Source organism: Ascaphus truei, chromosome 6 (assembly GCF_040206685.1).
Source record: "Ascaphus truei isolate aAscTru1 chromosome 6, aAscTru1.hap1, whole genome shotgun sequence".
In the NCBI taxonomy this organism is placed as follows: domain Eukaryota; kingdom Metazoa; phylum Chordata; class Amphibia; order Anura; family Ascaphidae; genus Ascaphus; species Ascaphus truei.
Window position 1 is genome coordinate 140247978 of NC_134488.1, and position 21618 is coordinate 140269595.

At 46.4% G+C, this 21618-nt stretch overlaps 1 protein-coding gene across 1 annotated transcript in view; it reads right to left on the reverse strand.

The window, feature by feature from the left end:
- Positions 1–21618, reverse strand: part of LOC142497994 (guanylate-binding protein 3-like) — a 94946-nt gene that overhangs the window by 25567 nt on the left and 47761 nt on the right. The window contains exons 3-5 of the mRNA XM_075606503.1: positions 14202–14329; positions 13882–13991; positions 13102–13304 (exon numbers count right to left, since the gene is read on the reverse strand). Of these exons, the coding sequence (XP_075462618.1) occupies positions 13102–13304; positions 13882–13991; positions 14202–14329 (441 nt within the window). The remainder of the gene's footprint in view (positions 1–13101; positions 13305–13881; positions 13992–14201; positions 14330–21618) is intronic.

Genomic DNA, 21618 nt, shown 5'->3' on the forward strand with positions numbered 1-21618 from the left:
CCTGTCACAGTGTGTGTGCTGCAGTAATGCATCCTTACATGGATCCTGTCACAGTGTGTGCTGCAGTAATGCATCCTTACATGGATCCTGTCACAGTGTGTGCTGCAGTAATGCATCCTTACATGGATCCTGTCACAGTGTGTGCTGCAGTAATGCATCCTAACATGGATCCTGTCACAGTGTGTGCTGCAGTAATGCATGATTACATGGATCCTGTCACAGTGTGTGTGCTGCAGTAATGCATCCTTACATGGATCCTGTCACAGTGTGTGTGCTGCAGTAATGCATCCTTACATAGATCCTGTCAAAGTGTGTGCTGCAGTAATGCATCCTTACATGGATCCTGTCACAGTGTGTGCTGCAGTAATGCATCCTTACATGGATCCTGTCACAGTGTGTGTGCTGCAGTAATGCATCCTTACACGGATCCTGTCACAGTGTGTGTGCTGCAGTAATGCATCCTTACATGGATCCTGTCAGTGTGTGTGTGCTGCAGTAATGTATCCTTACATGGATCCTGTCACAATGTGTGCTGCAGTAATGCATGATTACATGGATCCTGTCACAGTGTGTGTGCTGCAGTAATGCATCCTTACATGGATCCTGTCAGTGTGTGCTGCAGTAATGCATCCTTACACGTATCCTGTCACAATGTGTGCTGCAGTAATGAATCCTTACATGGATCCTGTCACAGTGTGTGCTGCAGTAATGCATCCTTACATGGATCCTGTCACAGTGTGTGTGCTGCAGTAATGCATCCTTACATAGATCCTGTCAAAGTGTGTGCTGCAGTAATGCATCCTTACATGGATCCTGTAACAATGTGTGTGCTGCAGTAATGCATCCTTACATGGATCCTGTCACAGTGTGTGCTGCAGTAATGCATAATTACATGGATCCTGTCACAGTGTGTGTGCTGCAGTATTGTATCCTTACATGGATCCTGTCACAGCGTGTGCTGCAGTAATGCATCCTTAAATGGATCCGGTCACAGTGTGTGCTGCAGTAATGCATCCTTACATGGATCCTGTCACAGTGTGTACTGCAGTAATGCATCCTTACATGGATCCTGTCACAGTGTGTGCTGCAGTAATGCATCCTTACATGGATCCTGTCACAGTGTGTGCTGCAGTAATACATCCTTACATGGATCCTGTCACAGTGTGTGTGCTGTAGTAATGCATCCTTACATGGATCCTGTCACAGTATGTGTGCTGCAGTAATGCATCCTTGCATGGATCCTGTCACAGTGTGTGCTGCTGTAATGCATCCTTACATGGATCCTGTCACAGTGTGGGCTGCAGTAATGCATCCTTACATGGATCCTGTCACAGTGTGCGTGCTGCAGTAATGTATCCTTACATGGATCCTGTCACAGTGTGTGTGCTGCAGTAATGCATCCTTACATGGATCCTGTCACTGTGTGTGTGCTGCAGTAATGCATCCTTACATGGATCCTGTCAGTGTGTGTGTGCTGCTGTAATGCATCCTTACATGGATCCTGCCAGTGTGTGCTGTAGTAATGCATCCTTACATGGATCCTGTCACAGTGTGTGTGCTGCAGTAATGCATCCTTACATGGATCCTGTCACAGTGTGTGCTGCAGTAATGCATCCTTACATGGATCCTGTCACAGTGTGTGCTGCAGTAATGCATCCTTACATGGATCCTGTCACAGTGTGTGCTGCAGTAATGCATCCTAACATGGATCCTGTCACAGTGTGTGCTGCAGTAATGCATGATTACATGGATCCTGTCACAGTGTGTGTGCTGCAGTAATGCATCCTTACATGGATCCTGTCACAGTGTGTGTGCTGCAGTAATGCATCCTTACATAGATCCTGTCAAAGTGTGTGCTGCAGTAATGCATCCTTACATGGATCCTGTCACAGTGTGTGCTGCAGTAATGCATCCTTACATGGATCCTGTCACAGTGTGTGCTGCAGTAATGCATCCTTACATGGATCCTGTCAGTGTGTGTGTGCTGCAGTAATGTATCCTTACACGGATCCTGTCACAGTGTGTGTGCTGCAGTAATGCATCCTTACATGGATCCTGTCAGTGTGTGTGTGCTGCAGTAATGTATCCTTACATGGATCCTGTCACAATGTGTGCTGCAGTAATGCATGATTACATGGATCCTGTCACAGTGTGTGTGCTGCAGTAATGCATCCTTACATGGATCCTGTCAGTGTGTGCTGCAGTAATGCATCCTTACATGGATCCTGTCACACTGTGTGCTGCAGTAATGAATCCTTACATGGATCCTGTCACAGTGTGTGCTGCAGTAATGCATCCTTACATGGATCCTGTCACAGTGTGTGTGCTGCAGTAATGCATCCTTACATAGATCCTGTCAAAGTGTGTGCTGCAGTAATGCATCCTTACATGGATCCTGTAACAATGTGTGTGCTGCAGTAATGCATCCTTACATGGATCCTGTCACAGTGTGTGCTGCAGTAATGCATAATTACATGGATCCTGTCACAGTGTGTGTGCTGCAGTATTGTATCCTTACATGGATCCTGTCACAGCGTGTGCTGCAGTAATGCATCCTTAAATGGATCCGGTCACAGTGTGTGCTGCAGTAATGCATCCTTACATGGATCCTGTCAGTGTGTACTGCAGTAATGCATCCTTACATGGATCCTGTCACAGTGTGTGCTGCAGTAATGCATCCTTACATGGATCCTGTCACAGTGTGTGCTGCAGTAATGCATCCTTACATGGATCCTGTCACAGTGTGTGTGCTGTAGTAATGCATCCTTACATGGATCCTGTCACAGTATGTGTGCTGCAGTAATGCATCCTTGCATGGATCCTGTCACAGTGTGTGCTGCTGTAATGCATCCTTACATGGATCCTGTCACAGTGTGGGCTGCAGTAATGCATCCTTACATGGATCCTGTCACTGTGTGTGTGCTGCAGTAATGCATCCTTACATGGATCCTGTCAGTGTGTGTGTGCTGCTGTAATGCATCCTTACATGGATCCTGCCAGTGTGTGCTGTAGTAATGCATCCTTACATGGATCCTGTCACAGTGTGTGCTGCAGTAATGCATCCTTACATGGATCCTGTCACAGTGTGTGCTGCAGTAATGCATCCTTACATGGATCCTGTCACAGTGTGTGCTGCAGTAATGCATCCTTACATGGATCCTGTCACAGTGTGTGCTGCAGTAATGCATCCTAACATGGATCCTGTCACAGTGTGTGCTGCAGTAATGCATGATTACATGGATCCTGTCACAGTGTGTGTGCTGCAGTAATGCATCCTTACACGGATCCTGTCACAGTGTGTGTGCTGCAGTAATGCATCCTTACATGGATCCTGTCAGTGTGTGTGTGCTGCAGTAATGTATCCTTACATGGATCCTGTCACAATGTGTGCTGCAGTAATGCATGATTACATGGATCCTGTCACAGTGTGTGTGCTGCAGTAATGCATCCTTACATGGATCCTGTCAGTGTGTGCTGCAGTAATGCATCCTTACATGGATCCTGTCACAGTGTGTGCTGCAGTAATGCATCCTTACATGGATCCTGTCACAGTGTGTGTGCTGCAGTAATGCATCCTTACATAGATCCTGTCAAAGTGTGTGCTGCAGTAATGCATCCTTACATGGATCCTGTCACAGTGTGTGCTGCAGTAATGCATCCTTACATGGATCATGTCACAGTGTGTGTGCTGCAGTAACGCATCCTTACATGGATCCTGTCGCAGTGTGTGTGCTGCAGTAATGCATCCTTACACGGATCCTATCAAAGTATGTGCTGCAGTAATGCATCCTTACATGGATCCTGTCACAGTGTGTGCTGCAGTAATGCATCCTTACACGGATCCTGTCACAGTGTGTGCTGCAGTAATGCATCCTTACATGGATCCTGTCACAGTGTATGCTGCAGTAATGCATCCATACATGGATCATGTCACAGTGTATGCTGCAGTAATGCATCCTTACATGGATCCTGTCACAGTGTGTGTTGCAGTAATGCATCCTTACATGGATCCTGTCACAGTGTGTGCTCTGCAGTAATGCATCCTTACATGGATCCTGTCACAGTGTGTGTGCTGCAGTAATGCATCCTTACATGGATCCAGTCACAGTGTGTGCTGCAGTAATGCATCCTTACATGGATCCTGTCACAGTGTGTGCTGCAGTAATGTATTCTTACATGGATCCTGTCACAGTGTGTGTGCTACAGTAATGCATCCTTACATGGATCCTGTCACAGTGTGTGCTGCAGTAATGCATCCTTACATGGATCCTTTCACAGTGTGTGTGCTGCAGTAATGCATCCTTACATGGATCCTGTCCCAGTGTGTGCTGCAGTAATGCATCCTTACACGGATCCTGTCACAGTGTGTGCTGCAGTAATGCATCCTTACATGGATCCTGTCACAGTGTGTGCTCTGCAGTAATGCATCCATACATGGATCCTGTCACAGTGTGTGTGCTGCAGTAATGCATCCTTACATGGATCCAGTCACAGTGAGTGCTGCAGTAATGTATCCTTACATGGATCCTGTCACAGTGTGTGCTGCAGTAATGTATCCTTACATGGATCCTGTCACAGTGTGTGTGCTGCAGTAATGCATCCTTACATGGATCCTGTCACAGTGTGTGTGCTGCAGTAATGTATCCTTACATGGATCCTTTCACAGTGTGTGTGCTGCAGTAATGCATCCTTACATGGATCCTGTCACAGTGTGTGCTGCAGTAATACATCCTTACACGGATCCTGTCACAGTATGTGCTGCAGTAATGCATCCTTACATGGATCCTGTCACAGTGAGTGCTGCAGTAATGTATCCTTACATGGATCCTGTCACAGTGTGTGTGCTGCAGTAATGTATCCTTACACGGATCCTGTCACAGTATGTGCTGCAGTAATGCATCCTTACATGGATCCTGTCACAGTGTATGCTGCAGTAATGCATCCTTACATGGATCCTGTCACAGTGTATGCTGCAGTAATGCATCCTTACATGGATCCTGTCACAGTGTGTGCTGCAGTAATGTATCCTTACATGGATCCTGTCACAGTGTGTGCTGCAGTAATGCATCCTTACATGGATCCTGTCACAGTGTGTGCTGCAGTAATGTATTCTTACATGGATCCTGTCACAGTGTGTGCTGCAGTAATGCATCCTTACATGGATCCTGTCACAGTGAGTGCTGCAGTAATGTATCCTTACATGGATCCTGTCACAGTATGTGCTGCAGTAATGCATCCTTACATGGATCCTGTCACAGTGTGTGCTGCAGTAATGTATCCTTACATGGACCCTGTCACAGTGTGTGTGCTGCAGTAATGCACCCTTACATGGATCCCGTCACAGTGTGTGCTGCAGTAATGCATCCTTACATGGATCCTGTCACAGTGTGTGCTGCAGTAATGCATCCTTACATGGATCCTGTCACAGTGTGTGCTGCAGTAATGCATCCTTACATGGATCCTGTCACAGTGTGTGCTGCAGTAATGCATCCTTACATGGACCCTGTCACAGTGTGTGCGCTGCAGTAATGCATCCTTACATGGATCCTGTCACAGTGTGTGCTGCAGTAATGCATCCTTACATGGATCCTGTCACAGTGTGTGCTGCAGTAATGTATCCTTACATGGATCCTGTCACAGTGTCTGTCCTGCAGTAATGCATCCTTACATGGATCCTGTCACAGTGTGTGCTGCAGTAATGCATCCTTACATGGATCCTGTCACAGTGTGTGCTCTGCAGTAATGCATCCTTACATGGATCCTGTCACAGTGTGTGTGCTGCAGTAATGCATCCTTACATGGATCCAGTCACAGTGTGTGCTGCAGTAATGCATCCTTACATGGATCCTGTCACAGTTTGTGCTGCAGTAGTGTATCCTTACATGGATCCTGTCACAGTGTGTGTGCTGCAGTAATGCATCCTTACATGGATCATGTCACAGTGTGTGTGCTGCAGTAACGCATCCTTACATGGATCCTGTCGCAGTGTGTGTGCTGCAGTAATGCATCCTTACACGGATCCTATCAAAGTATGTGCTGCAGTAATGCATCCTTACATGGATCCTGTCACACTGTGTGTGCGCTGCAGTAATGTATCCTTACATGGATCCTGTCACAGTGTGTGCTGCAGTAATGTATCCTTACATGGATCCTGTCACAGTGTGTGTGCTGCAGTAATGCATCCTTACATGGATCCTGTCACAGTGTGTGCTGCAGTAATGCATCCTTACATGGATCCTGTCACAGTGTGTGCTGCAGTAATGCATCCTTACATGGATCCTGTCACAGTGTGTGCTGCAGTAATGCATCCTAACATGGATCCTGTCACAGTGTGTGCTGCAGTAATGCATCCTTACATGGATCCTGTCACAGTGTGTGTGCTGCAGTAATGCATCCTTACATAGATCCTGTCAAAGTGTGTGCTGCAGTAATGCATCCTTACATGGATCCTGTAACAATGTGTGTGCTGCAGTAATGCATCCTTACATGGATCCTGTCACAGTGTGTGCTGCAGTAATGCATAATTACATGGATCCTGTCACAGTGTGTGTGCTGCAGTATTGTATCCTTACATGGATCCTGTCACAGCGTGTGCTGCAGTAATGCATCCTTAAATGGATCCGGTCACAGTGTGTGCTGCAGTAATGCATCCTTACATGGATCCTGTCACAGTGTGTACTGCAGTAATGCATCCTTACATGGATCCTGTCACAGTGTGTGCTGCAGTAATGCATCCTTACATGGATCCTGTCACAGTGTGTGCTGCAGTAATACATCCTTACATGGATCCTGTCACAGTGTGTGTGCTGTAGTAATGCATCCTTACATGGATCCTGTCACAGTATGTGTGCTGCAGTAATGCATCCTTGCATGGATCCTGTCACAGTGTGTGCTGCTGTAATGCATCCTTACATGGATCCTGTCACAGTGTGGGCTGCAGTAATGCATCCTTACATGGATCCTGTCACTGTGTGTGTGCTGCAGTAATGCATCCTTACATGGATCCTGTCAGTGTGTGTGTGCTGCTGTAATGCATCCTTACATGGATCCTGCCAGTGTGTGCTGTAGTAATGCATCCTTACATGGATCCTGTCACACTGTGTGCTGCAGTAATGCATCCTTACATGGATCCTGTCACAGTGTGTGTGCTGCAGTAATGCATCCTTACATGGATCCTGTCACAGTGTGTGCTGCAGTAATGCATCCTTACATGGATCCTGTCACAGTGTGTGCTGCAGTAATGCATCCTTACATGGATCCTGTCACAGTGTGTGCTGCAGTAATGCATCCTAACATGGATCCTGTCACAGTGTGTGCTGCAGTAATGCATGATTACATGGATCCTGTCACAGTGTGTGTGCTGCAGTAATGCATCCTTACATGGATCCTGTCACAGTGTGTGTGCTGCAGTAATGCATCCTTACATAGATCCTGTCAAAGTGTGTGCTGCAGTAATGCATCCTTACATGGATCCTGTCACAGTGTGTGCTGCAGTAATGCATCCTTACATGGATCCTGTCACAGTGTGTGCTGCAGTAATGCATCCTTACATGGATCCTGTCAGTGTGTGTGTGCTGCAGTAATGTATCCTTACACGGATCCTGTCACAGTGTGTGTGCTGCAGTAATGCTTCCTTACATGGATCCTGTCACAGTGTGTGCTGCAGTAATGCATCCTTACATGGATCCTGTCACAGTGTGTGCTGCAGTAATGCTTCCTTACATGGATCCTGTCAAAGTGTGTGCTGCAGTAATGCATCCTTACATGGATCCTGTCACAGTGTGTGCTGCAGTAATGCATCCTTACATGGATCCTGTCACAGTGTGTGCTGCAGTAATGCATCCTTACATGGATCCTGTCAGTGTGTGTGTGCTGCAGTAATGTATCCTTACATGGATCCTGTCACAATGTGTGCTGCAGTAATGCATGATTACATGGATCCTGTCACAGTGTGTGTGCTGCAGTAATGCATCCTTACATGGATCCTGTCAGTGTGTGCTGCAGTAATGCATCCTTACATGGATCCTGTCACACTGTGTGCTGCAGTAATGAATCCTTACATGGATCCTGTCACAGTGTGTGCTGCAGTAATGCATCCTTACATGGATCCTGTCACAGTGTGTGTGCTGCAGTAATGCATCCTTACATAGATCCTGTCAAAGTGTGTGCTGCAGTAATGCATCCTTACATGGATCCTGTAACAATGTGTGTGCTGCAGTAATGCATCCTTACATGGATCCTGTCACAGTGTGTGCTGCAGTAATGCATAATTACATGGATCCTGTCACAGTGTGTGTGCTGCAGTATTGTATCCTTACATGGATCCTGTCACAGCGTGTGCTGCAGTAATGCATCCTTAAATGGATCCGGTCACAGTGTGTGCTGCAGTAATGCATCCTTACATGGATCCTGTCAGTGTGTACTGCAGTAATGCATCCTTACATGGATCCTGTCACAGTGTGTGCTGCAGTAATGCATCCTTACATGGATCCTGTCACAGTGTGTGCTGCAGTAATGCATCCTTACATGGATCCTGTCACAGTGTGTGTGCTGTAGTAATGCATCCTTACATGGATCCTGTCACAGTATGTGTGCTGCAGTAATGCATCCTTGCATGGATCCTGTCACAGTGTGTGCTGCTGTAATGCATCCTTACATGGATCCTGTCACAGTGTGGGCTGCAGTAATGCATCCTTACATGGATCCTGTCACTGTGTGTGTGCTGCAGTAATGCATCCTTACATGGATCCTGTCAGTGTGTGTGTGCTGCTGTAATGCATCCTTACATGGATCCTGCCAGTGTGTGTGCTGCAGTAATGCATCCTTACATGGATCCTGTCACAGTGTGTGTGCTGCAGTAATGCATCCTTACATGGATCCTGTCACAGTGTGTGCTGTAGTAATGCATCCTTACATGGATCCTGTCACAGTGTGTGCTGCAGTAATGCATCCTTACATGGATCCTGTCACAGTGTGTGCTGCAGTAATGCATCCTTACATGGATCCTGTCACAGTGTGTGCTGCAGTAATGCATCCTTACATGGATCCTGTCACAGTGTGTGCTGCAGTAATGCATCCTAACATGGATCCTGTCACAGTGTGTGCTGCAGTAATGCATGATTACATGGATCCTGTCACAGTGTGTGTGCTGCAGTAATGCATCCTTACACGGATCCTGTCACAGTGTGTGTGCTGCAGTAATGCATCCTTACATGGATCCTGTCAGTGTGTGTGTGCTGCAGTAATGTATCCTTACATGGATCCTGTCACAATGTGTGCTGCAGTAATGCATGATTACATGGATCCTGTCACAGTGTGTGTGCTGCAGTAATGCATCCTTACATGGATCCTGTCAGTGTGTGCTGCAGTAATGCATCCTTACATGGATCCTGTCACAGTGTGTGCTGCAGTAATGCATCCTTACATGGATCCTGTCACAGTGTGTGTGCTGCAGTAATGCATCCTTACATAGATCCTGTCAAAGTGTGTGCTGCAGTAATGCATCCTTACATGGATCCTGTCACAGTGTGTGCTGCAGTAATGCATCCTTACATGGATCCTGTCACAGTGTGTGCTGCAGTAATGAATCCTTACATGGATCCTGTCAGTGTGTGTGTGCTGCAGTAATGTATCCTTACACGGATCCTGTCACAGTGTGTGCTGCAGTAATGCATCCTTACACGGATCCTGTCACAGTGTGTGCTGCAGTAATGCATCCTTACATGGATCCTGTCACAGTGTGTGTGCTGCAGTAATGCATCCTTACATGGATCCTGTCACAGTGTGTGTGCTGCAGTTATTGAGCCTAGAGCTTTTGCCCAGTGATAGAGGTGTCTATATAGAATGCCATTTGTATGTATGTATGTATGTATGTATGTATGTATGTATGTATTGTATGTATTGTATGTCTTTCTTTATACAGCACCATTAATGTACATAGCGCTTCACAGTAGTAATTGTATGTGACAATCATATAAATAACAAATAATACAAATAAAAGATCATGGGAATAAGTGCTTCAGACATAAAAGTAACATTGTGGAAGAGGAGTCCCTGCTCCGAAGAGCTTACAATCTAATTAGTAGGTAGGAGTAACGTACAGAGACAGTAGGAGGGCGTTCTGGTAAGTGCGTCTGCAGGGGGCCAATCTTTATGTATCGTGTATAGTATTAGCCACAGTGCTATTCATATGCTTCGTTAAGCAAGTGTGTCTTAAAGGTGGCATTCCAGAGGTATGGGGCAGTCAGTGAGAAAGGTTTAAGGTGGGAGAGGGCATTAGATACAAGGGGGTAGAGAAAAGACATCCTTGAGCAGAACGCAAGAGTCGGGATGGTGTATAGCGAGAAATTAGGGCTGAGATGTAAGGAGGGGCAGAGGAGTGTAAAACTTTAAAAGTGATGAGAAGAATTTAGTGTGTGATGCAGGATTTGATAGGAAGCCAGGAGAGGATTTCAGCAGGGGAGACGCTGGGACAGATTTAGGAAAGAGTAGAGTGATTCTGGCAGTAGCGTTTAGGATAGAGTGTAGGGGAGACAGGTGAGAGGCAGGAAGGCCGGACAGCAGGAAGTTACAGTAATCGAGGCGAGAGAGAATGAGGGCCTGTGTCAGAGATTTATCAGTCGAGCAACAGAGGAAAAGGCGTATCTTTGTAATATTTCGAAGGAAAAAACGACAGGTTTTAGATATGTTTTGAATGTGAGAGGAGAAAGTGAGACAGCAGTCGAATGTGACCCCTAGGCAGCGTGCTTGGGCTAATGGGTGTATGACTGAACTTCCAACAGTAATGTGGAAGGAGGTAGTAGGGCCAGGTTTGGAAGAAAGTATGAAGAGCTCTGTTTTTGCCATGTTTAGTTTAAGGCGGTGGAGGGCCATCTAGGATGATATCGTAGAGAAACATTCAGAAACTTTGGTCTGTAAAGCAGGTGTAAGTTCGGGGGTTGAGAAGTAAATGTGTGTCTCATCAGCATAGATGTGATAGAATGAGTGTGTACACAGAAAAGAGGAGAGGTCCCAGGACAGAGGCCACAGAGAGGTTGATAGAGGAGGAGGAGGTGTTAGAAGAAGAGATGCAGAAAGTACGATGGGAGAGGTAAAAGGTGATCCAGGATAGAGCTTGTCAAGAGTATGGAGAATGTGAAGGAGAAGAGGGTTGTCCGCAGTATCAAATGCTGCAGAGACCTCTGTCTTTGGCTGCATGGAGGTCACTAGTTATTTTAGTGAGGGCTGTTTCAGTGGAGTGAGCAGTGCGGAAGCCAGATTGTAGAGGGTCTAGGAGAGAATAGGTGTTGAGAAACTGTAGCAATTGAGAGAATATTAGATGTTCAAGGAGTTTAGAGGCAAAAGGCAGGAGGGAGACAGGTTGATATTAAGAAAGACAGGTTGGGTCAAGCATGCTGTTTTTGAGTAATGGTATGACTGTTGCATGTTTGAAGGAGGAGAGAAAGGTACCAGAGTAGAGGGAGGAGTTAAAAATGTGTGTGAGCATAGGGATTGTAGTAGTAGCAAGAGGTTTTAAGAGATGGGAGGGAATGGTGTCAAGAGGGCAAGTGGTAGAGGGAGAAGAGGAGATCAGCAGTGACACATCCTCCTCCGAGACAGCAGAAAAAGAGTCAAGGAAGGCAGGAGGAGAGTTACGAAGTGGTGTAGGATGGGAGGAGGAAACAGAGGAGATGTCCTGACGTATGGATTCCACCTTTTCCTTGAAATACTCAGCAAAGTTCAGAGGTGAGATGGAGGAAGAGGCAGCGGTATGCGTAGAGAGTCAAAGACAGAGAAGAGTCGGCGTGGGTTAGTTGTACGTGTTGATTAGTTGAGAAAAGTAGATTTGTTTAGCCTGAGAGAGGGCAGAGTTGAAACAGGGCAGCATAAATTTATAGTGAAGGAAGTCTGCGAGAGTATGAGATTTCCTCCAGAGGCGTTCAGAGGAGCGAGTGGAGGAATGCAGCATGCGCGTGTGGGAATTTAGCCAGGGTCTGGGGTTAGAAGGGCAAAAATGGCAGCGAGAAAGCAAGGCTGGTAGATCAAGAGAGGAGGATAGCGCAAAGTTGTAGTTCTTGATAAGGTTGTCAGGGTCTGGAGCAGGGCTGAGAGAAGAGAGGGAGGAGTGTAAAGTGGAATCAAAAGCTAGTAGATTAATAGAGCGCAGGTCTCTGTAGAAATGTGGGGTAGATTGAGGTGGAGAAGGGGAGAAATGGAAAAGGAAGAGTGAGATTTTTTGGGGGGGGGAAACCAGATCTAGGTGGTGGCCATCCTTGTGGGTGCTGGCTGCAGTCCACTTTTGAAGGCCAAAAGAATAGGTTAGATAGAGAAAGCAGGAAGCCCAAGTGAGAGATGGGTTATCAATATGGCAGTTGAATTCTCCATGGAAAAGAACAGGGAAGTCAGAGGAGAGAAAGAAAGAGAGCCAGGATTCAAAGTGGAGAAAATCTGGAGAGTTTGAGCCTCAAAGGAGGGAAAAGTAAGGAATAGGAAGGGTTCGGTAATAACAAAGAGAGGAGAGCAGGAGCCACAACGCCTCCAGCCCTGCCATCAGGGCGCAGAGTGTGGGAGAAAGAAAGGCCACCATAAGAGAGGGCAGCTTCCAGAGCAGAGTCAGACTGAGTGAGCAAAGTCTCAGTTATAGCAAAGAGAAGCAGGGAGTGAGAGAGAAAGAAGTCATGTACAGAGAGGAACTTGTTAGAGAGGGAGCGAGCATTCCAAAGGGCACAGGAGAAAGGGAGAGAGGAGGGAGGGTGGCAGGGGATGGGTATGAGGTTGGAGGGGTTAACACCAGAAGGAGTAGAAGTTGCATTTGGCAGACGAGGACGAGAGCATGTAAAAATAAGGCAGGAATTGGGAGAGATATCCCCAGAAGCAAGGAGGAGAAGCATGGATAGAAAGAGAATGTGTGAGGATGATTTGTAGGGGTGTGTTTTAGTGCAGGGGGTATAGTTGTGTGGTGTCAGAGGGCGCAGGTAAGAAAGGAGTTCATGTGAACTGAGAAGTGGTGAAGGAAGGAGAGATGGAGATATATGAATAGAGTTAGAGACATACTGAGGCTGGTAGAAAGAAGTGCGTATTTTGAGATACTTGTTGTACATTTTTTACCAGTGCCCTTTGTACCTCTCTTGAGTTTCAGGGCGTTCTGTAGATACTCGTCCTCAGTGATTCGTTTCCCATCCAACTCCAGCTCTAGAGTGAAGTCCCGGACGCACCATATGAAGGACGGGAAGATCCTCTTGAACTCGGCTGAATCATCTTCATCCTCATCCTTATCTTTGGGTGATGATTTCACCTTTATCCGCTCAGTGAGCTCTGTCACATAACTGGGAGATGCTAAGGAGGAACTGAGGGGTCAGACTGACTGAGAACAGATACTTAAAAAGAGATCCGCAAGGTTCATGTAAAGGAAAACCCAAAGAGTTCTGGATGCTATGTACAGTTCTGCTGGTTACTGTGCAAGATGCCAAGGAGTTCCTCCTCCATAGCACTTGTGTCCGTAACCACAGGATTTTCCAATAAGCCTCCCACCAGTCCGAGTTCCCAAAGCACACGGCTTCATCTACACAAATAACGAGATTCCGCAGCGCACCGGATAGAATAAGCGTCCCAGCCCCAGAATAAACCAGTATGTCTGTGTCCTCAGTCTGCTGCACTCCCATCGTACAGTATGTTTCTGTGCTTAATCAGTGGCCGGCCTGCGGCTCTGATTGTCGCTCTGTCCAGTGCGCTGTAAAAGCTTCTCACTTGTTTAAAGCCGAGATATAACCAGGGCCATTAATACAAAAATACTTTTTTGGGAGTTTGGACAGGACTCTCTTAACTCTTTCACTGCCCCCAAACAGTTTTTCCTCTAAATGCTCCTTTTTCAAGTATTGCTCACACTGACACCATAAAGGATACTGCAGCTTCTCCACACTATCTTGGTCAATAGTCCCCACACTGTTATACACCAGGGTGCTGCTCAGCAGAACAGCCAGAGAGAAGATCCAGGCGTCGTTCCTACTATCTCCCTGAGACAGAGAAACAGAATCATTGTAACACAGAACGCCCCTGTGCAGTGCTAGAGACGCCCTAATATATACAGCCACTTAGTCCATCTTACACGTACATTAACCCCTTATCTGATAGACCGTTCTGCAGCACTGAGCAGTGTTAACATGCGTCTCCTGCATAGAAGGAACCAGACTGGAGGTCACACAGAGACATCTGTCCCCACTCACCTTCTCCACGTCCCCCAGCCCCTCTGTGTCCAGCAGCACCAGGGTGTGTCCAGGTTTAGAAGGGTGAGGGACACACCACATCCAGATCCCTTTAGTCTTGGACTGGACAGTGGATCCCAGAGCAAAACCTGGAGGAAAGGAGTGAGAACAAATATAAAACATTAGAGATAGAAAGGTAGAGAAAGAGTGGGAAACAGGTAATGACTTGTATCAGAGAGAGGCCGTGGGAGGGAGAAGGAGCGCTTCCTAATGGGCTAAAGAACCCACTATTAGGGCCATTAAAGATTAGAGGCTCTATGGGGAAGACATGCAGGATTATTTTATGTTTAGACTTTGTATAGCATACTGTGCAGTGTTATATAAAACTGTATTTTAATGACTACAGGTCAAAAGTGAATCATTTGTATAACATGGGTTAGATAGATAAAAGCGCTATACTGGGAATAACAGCTCTGCTATTCTGTAAGGAGAGTGTAGATTTGTTGTAGGTTGTAATTCCATATAGAGAAACAATATTAGAGTTATGTATGTGTATTTATCATCATCCTCCCCAGCCCGTGTCTCCCCACTGCTGGATGAAGCCTCCCCAGTGATCCCCCAGGTCCTGCGGTTACAGCCGCTCTTCTCCACGTCGCTCCCCCACATTCCCTCATCTGATCCTCCCCAGCCCGTGTCTCCCCACTGCTGCATGAAGCCTCCCCAATGATCTCCCAGGTCCTGCGGTTACAGCCTCTCTTCTCCATGTCGCTCCCCCACATTCCCTCATCCCATCCTCCCCAGCCCGTGTCTCCCCACTGCTGGATGAAGCCTCCCCAGTGATCTCCCAGGTCTTGCAGTTACAGCCTCTCTTCTCCACGCTGCTCCCGCACATACTCTCATCCCATCCTCTCCAGCCCATGTCTCCCCACTGCAGGATGAAGCCTCCCCAGTGATCTCCCAGGTCCTGCGGTTACAGCCTCTCTTCTCCACGTCACTCCCATCCTCTCCAGCCCGTGTCTCCCCACTGCAGGATGAAGCCTCCCCAGTGATCTCCCAGGTCCTGCGGTTACAGCCTCTCTTCTCCACGTCACTCCCATCCTCTCCAGCCCGTGTCTCCCCACTGCTGGATGAAGCCTCCCCAATGATCTCCCAGGTCCTGCGGTTACAGCCTCTCTTCTCCACGTCACTCCCATCCTCTCCAGCCCGTGTCTCCCCACTGCTGGATGAAGCCTCCCCAGTGATCTCCCAGGTCCTGCGGTTACAGCCTCTCTTCTCCACGTCGCTCCAATCCACCTTCTTATTTTATCCCCCATCTTACTTTTGGTCTTGACTAATCAAGGTGGGCAATTATTGCTGCCGCCAAGTATCTCACAATAGTTACTAGACCGGTGAACCTGGATCAGGGTGCGGACTCACCAACCTGCTTCACTTTCAGTGACAATCCTTACACCATACAGCAGAGTGCATTTACGTTTGCACAATTCCTTGCTCCGTTTACACACCTTAACACTAGTACTCTTATCAATACTGCTGCATTCATTCCTTACATTACTAGTGGGTAGCCAGTATCCTTTATTGCTCTCTGCCAGAACATCAGGGTGGCAGACCAGGCAAGGGTATATAAGTTACATCAGTAGCAAGTGTCCTGCTTGAAGGATCTGGGAGGTTGGCACATGGTTGGGACCCCTTCAGTGATAGGGGCCTATGCAGAGAGCAGCGAATTTTAAAATTGGCGAGTTTAATAAAAAGTAGCTTTTTTGGAGAGTTTTATTCTCCATATGCAGAAATGTGCGAATTCTGCTATGTTTAACATGAATGCGTGTGGCGAGTTTAAATTGGCGAGATGCGCGCTGCAGAAATGTGTAAAAAAAATATTTGCGCCTTTTTTTTTCCTTTGCAATGGCCGCGAGCGGCAGCTTCTTGCCAACTTTTTCTGGCGAGGCAAAAAGGAGACAATCGCACCATTTTAATGCCGCGAACAGCCGCTACATGCCGTTCGCGCCTCTCTGCATAAGGATATTTTTAAAACTGGCGAGATGGAGGTTCTCGCCAGCCGCGAGGCGAGTTTTAGAAATAGAAAAACAAAATTGGCGCGTTTTTCGTAACTCGCCATTTTCTGCTGTTTTCTGCGCGATTTTCTCCAAAAAATGGCGAGTTTTGAAATAGCGCTGCTCTCTGCATAGGCCCCTTAGTGTTTACAAAGCATCTCTCCGTATTTGCCTTAAAAAAGCGCAGTGTATATTATACCCACACTTTCAGTATTTGAATAGAGTGGAGAAAATGATTGCATTCTTATTCCAGATTACATGGTTGATCCAGATCACCTACCACAGTGTTCCCACTTAATGGATCCAATTTGCATTTAATTATCGTTTTAACACCCATTATTTTAGCTTGAATATTGAATACATTTGCTTTAAATTATTATTCATTAATCATCCAGCAGGTGGGTGAGTGCCCAAACTGGGTCTCTACCTCTTACTCAGTTCCCCTTTATCTCCTGCACCCAATTTTACAAGTCTGCCTGTCCATGAAATGTCTGTGAATTGACTGTATAACCCAGCACACCTAATGTAACCATGTATTGTTATAACAAGAGACAGGGGGTGCCCAATGCTGCATCCAATTGACAAAACATATAAAGTAAAATACTTCAATAATAATAATTGGTTATTTAGTTAACCCTTTGGCCAAAGGTGTCTTAAGCCTGCATACCAACGTCAAGGTATAACCAAAATAATGCAGGTCCTACACTAACTACACTGTGAACCCTTCCTTTTACCTCTGTGAGAGGGGAAAAAACCATAATGGGTCTTGTTCCTGCAGCAAGTGAAATGACCTTCCAAGTTAAAAGGGTGAAGGAGGAGGAGTGAGCTCTGGGGGAGGAGTGAGCTCTGGGGGGAGGTGCCACAGCCTCCAAAGAGACATAGGTTAACACAGATACCCAGCAAGCTCAAACTCCCACACCCACCACAAAGTGAATATATATTTATGTCAACCAGAGAGCTACTGAGCGTGGCAATTGTATATAACAAGAGACAGGGGGTGCAATATTATTATTGAAGTATTTTACTTTATATATTTTGTCAATTGGATGCACCATTGGGCACCCCCCGTCTCTTGTTATATACAATTGCCACGCTCAGTAGCTCTCTGGTTGACATAAATATATATTCACTTTGTGGTGGGTGTGGGAGTTTGAGCTTGCTGGGTATCTGTGTTAACCTATGTCTCTCTGGAGGCTGTGGCACCTCCCCCCAGAGCTCACTCCTCCTCCTTCACCGTTTTAACTTGGAAGGTCATTTCACTTGCTGCAGGAACAAGACCCATTATGGTTTTTTCCCCTCTCACAGAGGTAAAAGGAAGGGTTCACAGTGTAGTGTAGGACCTGCATTATTTTGGTTATACCTTGACGTTGGTATGCAGGCTTATGACGCCTTTGGCCAAAGGGTTAACTAAATAACCAATTATTATTATTGAAGTATTTTACTTTATATGTTTTGTCAATTGGATGCAGCATTGGGCACCCCCTGTCTCTTGTTATATACAATTGCCACGCTCAGTAGCTCTCTGGTTGACATAAATATATATTCACTTTGTGGTGGGTGTGGGAGTTTGAGCTTGCTGGGTATCTGTGTTAACCTATGTATTGTTATAACTCTGTGCCCAGGACATAAGCGAGAATGTGTGGTAACTCCCAATGTATTACTTCCTGTATAACTCTGTGCCCAGGACATGCGTGAGAACGTGCGGTAACTCCCAATGTATTACTTCCTGTATAACTCTGTGCCCAGGACATGCGTGAGAACGTGCGGTAACTCCCAATGTATTACTTCCTGTATAACTCTGTGCCCAGGACATACGCGAGAACGTGCAGTAACTCCCAATGTATTACTTCCTGTATAACTCTGTGCCCAGGACATGCGTGAGAACGTGCAGTAACTCCCAATGTATTACTTCCTGTATAACTCTGTGCCCAGGACATGCGTGAGAACGTGCGGTAACTCCCAATGTATTACTTCCTGTATAACTCTGTGCCCAGGACATGCGTGAGAACGTGCGGTAACTCCCAATGTATTACTTCCTGTAACCCTGTATAACTCTGTGCCCAGGACATGTGTGAGAACGTGCGGTAACTCCCAATGTATTACTTCCTGTATAACTCTGTGCCCAGGACATGCGTGAGAATGTGCGGTAACTCCCAATGTATTACTTCCTGTAACCCTGTATAACTCTGTGCCCAGGACATGCGTGAGAATGTGCGGTAACTTCCAATATATTACTTCCTGTAACCCTGTATAACTCTGTGCCCAGGACATGCGTGAGAACGTGCGGTAACTCCCAATGTATTACTTCCTGTAACCCTGTATAACTCTGTGCCCAGGACATGCGTGAGAACGTGCGGTAACTCCCAATGTATTACTTCCTGTATAACTCTATGCTCAGGACATGCGCGAGAACGTGCGGTAACTCCAAATGTATTACTTCCTGTAACCCTGTATAACTCTGTGCCCAGGACATGTGCGAGAACGTGCGGTAACTCCCAATGTATTACTTCCTGGTAAAACTTTTTTTATAAATAAATAAATAAGAGTGCTATTGTAACAGGGGACTTATCCCTGTTCAGTAATATGCCTTTAATCTAGCAGTGTGGTAGTTAATTACTAAACACCACCTGCCTGATTAGATTGCTTACAAAAACCTGTCTGTTCAGACAGGAAGTGACTCTCTTTAGCTCTGACTGAGAGCTGACCTTTGGAGACACCACAATGTCTTGAGTTCTGCCAGCCACACAGCAGAGCTGATTTCAAGACACAGGGAAAACTACTGCACCTGAAGCTGAACCAGGAAGTGAAATTTTCCCTCCAAGAAACAGATAAGACTTTTATTCTTAAGAGACTGCTTATATCTGCTTATGTCATGTTATACTGTATGTTTTGGGGCTGCGAGAACTGCTTGACTAAGGGAGATGTGAATTATTGCATAGTGTTTCACTAGAAATACTCCCAAGTGAATGGAAGCTTTGTTCCCCCCCCTGTGTTTGGATGAATTTCCTGATGAAAAGGAAAAGTCACAATAAAGCCTTATTATAATTTCACATTATAAACGACTCCAAGTGTGTACCTCTGTGAACGTCCGTCTACATATGGTGTCAGAAGTGGGATAAGAGGTGTCTTTGTAGTTAAAAAGGACCGGAGATTTTTATGTGAAAATTTTTTTTATGCTTTTTGCCTACAAACAGTCTGAGAAAAAAAAAAAACCTCATGCTGCAGAGATCGGAATTAAAGGGATACACACCACTGAAACCACACTGCACTGAAACTTACAAAAACCCAGAAGAGACTGCTGAAGTAGCTAAACCTTAATTTGCCTATCACAAAGTGTAATATGGTCATTGAAATAGGGGTTTTGCCTTTCAGCCATAGACAGGGTTCAAGAAGTGAGTCAGCCCTTAAAAAGGGATAGGTGTTTGTTGTTTTCAAAAGTTTCGCTGAAGCAGTGAATACAGATGGTGACCCCCGAGTGGTACTGATTTTGAAAATAAAGGTTGCCACACCGCATAGGACTACCAGCTGTTGCCATGCAGCCTAGAGAAAATGGAGAATTCATCCCACGGTTAACCGAATATCCAGAGGGCCCAAGGCAGAAGTCGTGTACCCCAAAGAAGTGTCTGTCCGGTGCCAACAGTGAGGAACCCTCAACTAGTCATCCCAGGGAAGCTGAGCCGGAACCAAAGAGTGACGATCCCTTGACCAGCCCTGAAGACGCCCTGAAAATTGCCACGCATGACTGTGATCTGCTCTGTAAAGAATTGGGAAGAGAGAGAAAAAATAATGCTGAGCTACAGAAGACTGTGCTCGCAATTTACTCTGCGGCCAAGACCAAATTGGAGGATCTTAAGACTGAGCTAGATACTGCAAAGGCTACTATTTCCGCCATGGATGAAAAGCAGAGCCAATCTGATAAAATGGTGGCTACGCTAAAGCGGAAGTATGAGGAGGCACTGAAGCAGATGACAGTCTTCCAGCAAGAGGTTCACACTCTTTGTATAGAGCTTGATGCCTCACATCATGAGACCAACAGCTGCCGCACAGACCTGGAAGTTTCCAGAAAGGAACTACACAGTCTCACTGAGGAGCTGGACATTGCTAAAGAAACTACTGTCAATCTTGATACAGATCTCAAAGTCTCTCAGAAGGAGCTTCAGACCCTCAACCTAGAGAAAGAAGTCTCACGCCAGGAGATTGTCATTCTCAAAGCAGATGTGCGTAAATGGAAGGAGGACTGCAAAGAAGCCCTGAAGAATACAGAGACTGAAAAAGGAGAAAGTTCAAGATTAAAAAGAGAAAACTTAAAACTGAAAGAAGAAAATTTTCAGTTGACAGAAGAAGTCAAGGAAAAGTTTGACGCAGAACACCGACTGCAGAACCAACTGCAAGGTCTGCGTACACACCTCCAGTATGCTGAGGAGAAGCAGCAAACGCTACAGGAAGAAATACTGCAGGCTGCTAAAGAGGTACAAGCGCTGCAGGAACGTCTGAATACCCAGTACGTCCCCACAGAGCAGTATGAGGAGCTAAAGGCCACGCTGCATGTCTTCAGAGCATCGTTGGAAGCAGAGCTTCGATACCAGCTGACTCTGAATGAGAGGGAGCGTGAGAAGGCTCAGAAACTGGAGCAAGAGCTGGAGAGACAGAGAGACTGTTCCATTCCCTTGAGTCAATACACCAAGGAGAAAACAGACGCAGCGGCAACCTTGACGACAAAAATTACAGAGCTTCAGAATATGAAGGAGACTCTGATACAGATTCCTCCAATACGGAAAAAGGTATTGGCTCTGCCCAAACACCAGTATCCCACAGTAACTAATGCCCGTAAGGACAAGGGTACAGTGAGAGTTGGGGACTCCACGCAACTTCGTAATTTTGTGTTGAAGTTTGAGCCACCAAAGAAAGCACTAGCCAAACCTACAGCTGCCCAACAGGCAACAAACAGAGGTAGGAGTGCAGAATCAAAGCCAGAAGAATCCTTAGCTGAAGAAGCTGAACTGGCGACTCCGTGGTGTGGAGAAGCTGCAGAAAGACCACTTCAAGAGCAGAAAACTCTAAGGGCTATTCCTAACTGCTCTACAACTGTTGCCATACACTTTGTCTACAAAAAGAGGAGTGCCCGACGCAACAGAAATCTCAAGACCGCGCACGCGATAAAAAGACTTTACATGGAAAAAGTCCTCCTCGAGCGACTGAGGAGTGCTGATCTCAAGCATCTTCGGGAGGAGACAAAAATAAACTGGAGAAAGGGCTCCAATCCCAGCAGGACAGAGGGTTCTCTTCCTCCATCCACTCTCATTCAAGTCACAGAAAGATCTCAAATGAGAGTGGAAGGATGGGCTTTGGCCGTGGTAAGCCCGAGCTATCCCCCACAAACAGGGGAGGTA